General features: G+C 42.5%; 1 protein-coding gene across 1 annotated transcript in view; it reads left to right on the top strand.

Moving 5' to 3' along the window:
• The window catches only part of LOC108287751 (translation initiation factor IF-2-like), a 14,199-nt gene extending 10,548 nt beyond the window's left edge, over positions 1-3,651 (top strand). The window contains exon 3 of the mRNA XM_037730577.1: positions 2,757-3,651. Within this exon, the coding sequence (XP_037586505.1) occupies positions 2,757-2,984 (228 nt within the window). The 3' untranslated portion in view covers positions 2,985-3,651. The remainder of the gene's footprint in view (positions 1-2,756) is intronic.
• Positions 3,652-6,068: the final 2,417 nt, after the last annotated feature.

Below are 6,068 nucleotides of genomic sequence, written 5' to 3'. Positions count from 1 at the left end.
TACAGGCACTCCACCATGCCCAGCTAATTTTTTGTAGTTGTAGTAGAGACGGGGTTTCACCATGTTGACCAGGATGGTCTTGATCTCTTGACCTTGTGATCCACCCGCCTCGGCCTCCCAAAGTGCTGGGATTACAGGCTTGAGCCACCACGCCCGGCAACTTTTTTTTTTACAGTACATGTTCAAAAGGTTTCTTTTTAAAAACAATTTTCAAGGTCAAGTTCCATTGTTTTTTTTTAATTTGACACATTGGTCAGAGAACATTGAGTTCACTTTTAAATACTATCTCATTCATGACTGAGCTTCACCAAGCTAATCCTTTTTACATACAATCCTTCCTCCAACTCGAGGAGAAAATCCTGCCAGTGCAGTCTTCTGACTGTCTTGGCGTTTTATCTCCTATAAGCAGTTATTTAAAGAATATGTACATCTCAAAAAGAATAAGTGCCTAAGCAGTCTAAATCCTAATTTAGAGCTATGACTGTCCACAGTGTAGAAAATGTATCACATTACCAAAAAGCAGTTTAGTTGCTTTAAGCAGAGTCATACTTCTCCAAAATCTCTGCTTCAGGCTGGAGTCTCAGCTACGTTTTTGCGTATGCAAATATCCACCGTATTGTGATTGTACAAAAAAAGGAGTCAAGTCTACCAGGAAGCTTATTTGCAACCTCATAAATGATGGTGTCCTCATATTCTACCAGTTCTGTCAAAGTGTCAGAGGTTTTAGTTGCTCATTCTCTTTTACTGAAGGCTGGGGGTGAGGGGAGGTGGGATGGTGAGACTGGGAATAAACTCATCCCAAACTCCTGAACACGTACAACATCTGTACGGTGGAAACCATAAATAGGGCAACTGACAGGAAATAAGTGCAACATATTACTTTTTAAAAGGGAGAATATACAGCATATGTGAAAAAAATTCCTATGGATCAATACAAAAACAAAAACCTATTTTGAAATAGAACGGAAGCCATAAACAAACAATTCATGAAAGAAATAGAAGAGCCAGGTGCCGTGGCTCATACCTGTAATCCCAGCATTTTGGGACGCTGAGGCAGGCGGATCCCCTGAGGTCAGGAGTTTGAAACCAGCCTGACTAAAAATACAGAAATTAGCCAGGCATGGTGGTAAATGCCTGTAATCCCAGCTACTCAGGAGGCTGAGGCAGAAGAATTGCTTGAAGCCGGGAGGCAGAGGTGGCAGTGAGTGGAGATTGTACCACTGTACTCCAGCCTGGGCGACAGAGTGAGACTCTGCCTCAGGAAAAATAAGTAGTTTACAATGTGCAAAAATGTGTCCTTTTATAGTAACACTATTTATTTTAAGTAAAAAATAATGAAAAATAAGATTGGCTGAAACTAAAAAGATGAATGAGATCCAATTTCATCAAAAAGTGTCAGAAAACTGTTTATGGAATTGTAAATTTCCTTTTTAGATGGCAATTTGGCGATTGCTATCAAATTTACAGGGTTGTTTAGGGTTTGAATTTCAAAACCCTAATTAATGTTTCTTAACTTTTCTCCTTAGAAGACGTTTCGGCCTCAAGTCAACAAGCAATGTGGCAAAGCAGTGGATGGAAAAGAGGAACTCTTAGTTGGCTCCTAGCTACCTTGGTCAACACAGGAGGAAAGCTTCTAATTGCTGAGCAATTGCCTACACAGACTCAGAGATGGGGGGAACTCTTCCTGGAGTTGTGTGGGGGCAATCTGCAAAACAATTGCAACTTGGGGCGACTTGCTTAGAGTTCTTTTTTTTTTTTTTTTTTTTGGAGACGGAGTTTTGCTCTAGTTACCCAGGCTGGAGTGCAATGGCGCGATCTTGGCTCACCGCAACCTCCGCCTCCCAGGTTCAGGCAATTCTCCTGCCCCAGCCTCCTGAGTCGCTGGGATTACAGGCACGTGCCACCATGCCCAGCTAATTTTTTGTATTTTTAGTAGAGATGGGGTTTCACCATGTTGACCAGGATGGTCTCGATCTCTTGACCTTGTGATCCACCCGCCTTGGCCTCCCACATGCTGGGATTACAGGCTTGAGCCACCGCGCCCGGCCTGACTTCTTATCCGACTATGAAGCCTGAAGTACTGTGGGAATTGATGCCCCCCTTTCAAGAGAGGAGAGAGGTATCTCACCTTGACACACGCCTGTGGAGCTTTTCTCCTCATTTCTGCTTCAGAGTCTCATAACTCATCATTCTGTCAAAGTATTACAAATAGCTTTACTTTAGGCATTCACTTAACTCATTACTTACGCTTAACCTTTTTAGCTTACAGCTTTGTCTCATTTTACGGGGTTTACAGAGCTGAACTTAAAGCAACTTCATGTGCATGTTTGTAAAAACATTTCCAAATGCTTGATTTTCACAATAAGCACCTATTGACTTTGCAGCTGAAATTTTTTTTTTTTTTTCCAAAACATTTACACTTAGAGAGTTTTGCATGCAATTGCTTAGAGACATCAAATTGACTTTTACGGCCGGGCGCAGTGGCTCATGCCTGTAATCCAAGCACTTTGGAGGCCAAGGTGGGCGGATCACCTGAGGTCAGGAGTTCAAGACCAGCCTGACCAACATGGTGAAGCCCCGTCTTTAAAAAAAAAGAAAAAAAACAAAAACAAATTGACTTTTACTTTTTCGGGAAGGGAGATCAATTATTTTTCTGAGAAGTTGTGACAACAGCTGATACTGTGAAGGGGTGTGTGCTTAATTATTAGGATGTTGATAGTTACAGTACATCAGCTATTTATTATTCTTATCCTCAGAATTCAAAGAGCTCATCTACCCTCCAACTTGCAGGGAATTCTCTCATCATCATAAGGATACATAAGTGGCTCATCAAGCTGGGAGACACTAATAGGATGCAAACTTTGTGCTGGGGAATACACAAGGAATTGCCACCCATGCACACTGGGGGCCCTCTCTCAGCTTTCAGTCATTACACTGGGGGTAAACAGAGTGGCATCAAGAGAACAGGAAAAAATTCCAGATGAGGAATTGAAGAATCAGAGAAGTTTCATAATTTGTTCAAGGATCCAGAGCTAGTATGTGTCCAAACTGAGACATAGTGCCTTTCTGTTCAAGAAACGAATGATATGAGAAAAATTAATACCTACTATTCTTCAATGTGACATTCCAGGAAAACATTTATAACCATAATAAATGTAATGTGAAGCCTTTTGTGAATGGGTTTCAAGCTGTCGACTGAAATGGAACTGTGGCCATTTCCAGGTTCCATTGTTTCAGTCCTGGTTCTCCACAACCACAGTGTTTTCTTCAGAGCTATGTAGAGTGCAGATTACGGAAAACATTCTTCAGGACCACACGCAGCATTCCTCCTAGCCCAGTCAATGCTCTCTTTCACTTACTCTCAGGGATGGATCCAATTTTTGAGCTAACTATAGTGGCAGAAGCAGTAACTAATGGCATCAGGCTCATCATAGGGAAAATATGGTTAGCAGCTCTCTAGGAGCAAGCAAATCCGGTACTTCAGTTCTTCATTTTGCTCCTTATGGGGAACTGTTTATCACACTACAGAACATTATTAATACAAAAGAACCAGCATTCATAATTAAAGAGCCATGTAGCCTGGGCACGGTGGCTCACACCTGTAATCACAGCACTTTGGGAGGCCAAGGTGGGCTGATCACCTGAGTGAGGTCAGGAGTTTGAGACCAGCCTGACCAACTTGGAGAAACCGTCTCTACTAAAAATACAAAATTAGCCAGGCATGGTAGTGCATGCCTGTAATCTCAGCTACTCAGGAGGCTGAGGCAGGAGAATTGCTTGAGCCTGGGAGGCGGAGATTGCGGTGAGCCAAGATCACACCATTGCCCTCCAGCCTGGGCAGCAAGAGTGAAACTCCATCTCAAAAAAAAAAAAAGAGCCATACATACAGGGAACATCTTGCAATGAACTGAATGTGTTCCCCCAAAATTCATACATCGAAATCCTAACCTTTCATTCATCCCTGTGATGGTATTAGGAAGTGTGCCGTTTGGGAGGTAATTAGGCCATGAGGGTGGAGCACTCATGAATGAGAGTGATGCCCTTATAAAGAGGACCCAAAGATCTCTCTCACACTCTTTCTATCGTGGGGATGCCACAAGAAGATGACAGTCCGCCGCCTCAAAGAGGATCCTCAGCAGAGTTCAGCCTCCAGACTTCCAGCCTCCAGAACTGAAAAATAAATATCTAGCGTTTCCAAGCCACCCAAAGTCTATGGAACTTCGTTGTAGTGACCCAAACTAAGACTTGTGAACATCTGGAGTAGAAGAAGGATTAAAATTGGCTCATTTTTCCCAGTGATGTAAACTACTAATCTGTTTCACTACAGTGTTTTTTTTTTTTCCTTTGAGTCGGAGTTTCGCTCTTGTTACCCAGGCTGGAGTGCAATGGCGCGATCTCGGCTCACTGCAACCTCCCCCTCCTGGGTTCAGGCAGTTCTCCTGCCTCAGTCTCCTGAGTAGCTGGGATTACAGGCACGCGCCACCATGCCCAGCTAATTTTCTGTATTTTTAGTAGAGACGGGGTTTCACCACGTTGACCAGGATGGTCTCGATCTCTTGACCTCTTGATCCACCTGCCTCGGCCTTACAGTTTTTGTTTTTACTGTATCTTCTTGTAAACCTTTTATTTTTTGTACTCAAAAGTGCCATGTTGGCAAAAGTTTTCCAAATCCTGTTCATTAATGACAGTGACTGTTATTTGTGACACGTATGTTAACCGTATGGTGATATACTGACCATCCAAACAGCTATCTGCAGTGCTTCAAAAGTGGTAAATACTGGGCCGGGCGCGGTGGCTCACACCTGTAATCACAGCACTTTGGGAGGCCAAGGTGGGCTGATCACCTGAGTGAGGTCAGGAGTTTGAGACCAGCCTGACCAACTTGGAGAAACCGTCTCTACTAAAAATACAAAACATTAGCTGGGCATGGTGGTGCGTGCCTGTAATCTCAGCTACTCAGGAGGCTGAGGCAGGAGAATTGCCTGAACCCAGGAGGCGGAGGTTGCGGTGAGCCGAGATCGCGCCATTGCACTCCAGCCTGGGTAACAAGAGCGAAACTCCGTCCCAAAAAAAAAAGTGGTAAATACTGATAACTTCCATCATCACTATAATTTTTTATTGTCTCCCAAAATGAAGGGTCGTATGAATACTTGTCTAAGGCACTAAAAAAGAGCACATATAATTTGTGCTCTGCGGAGAAAGGGAAGGATGTAAACAGAATTTAATTGTATGTCTGTGCTTATTGCATAATAAATTAATGCATTGTAACCAAATCAAATGGGTGCCAGACTTTGGACCCACAATATTTTGTATAACCGATAAAAGATTTTACAGGTTATAGACTACAAAGTTGAATATTGTTAATTTTCCTGGACCCTGTATAGTGAAGAGTCCTGCTTACTGACAATGTCTCAGACAAAACTCCAATCCACAGGCTGGAAAACAATACACCAATACTGAAGATTTGGAAGTTGTCTCTAAATTTTACTTAACCGCAGGATTAGTCATAGGTTCATTTAAACATCACTTCAGAAATGGTGCATGTCCCTCGCAGTTCAGTATCACTCACCTCCAACACTTACTCTGTATCTGAGATCTCTCAAGTATTCATTTGCCAACTTCCATTGTGAGGGCCAACATGGCAAAACCCCATCTCTACAAAACATACATAAATTAACCAGGCATGATGGCATATACCTGTTGTCCCAGGTATTCAGGAGGCTAAGGCATGAGAATCACTTGAACCCTGGAGGTGGAGGTTGCAGTGAGCCAAGATCCCACCACAGCACTACAGCCTGGGCAACACAACAAGACCTTTTCTCAAAATATCCATATAACTATATCTTTAGCTACAGATATTGCTTGGATAGTGTGGCATAGCTATAGATGTCTATATCTTGGATTTAGATATAGCTAATGCTTGGATATTGACACAATAATAAGAAATTAGACTTATTTTACTTCTATCCAGAAAAATACCGAAGCCCAAGTAGAAATGACAAAAACACCTTTTTTTTTTTTTTTTTTTTGAGACGGAGTTTCGCTCTTGTTACCCAGGCTGGAGTGCA

This window comes from Cebus imitator, unplaced genomic scaffold, assembly GCF_001604975.1.
Source record: "Cebus imitator isolate Cc_AM_T3 unplaced genomic scaffold, Cebus_imitator-1.0 Scaffold354, whole genome shotgun sequence".
Lineage (NCBI taxonomy): Eukaryota > Metazoa > Chordata > Mammalia > Primates > Cebidae > Cebus > Cebus imitator.
Note: the sequence above shows the minus strand (reverse complement) of the source record. Positions and strands in the feature narration are given on the sequence as shown.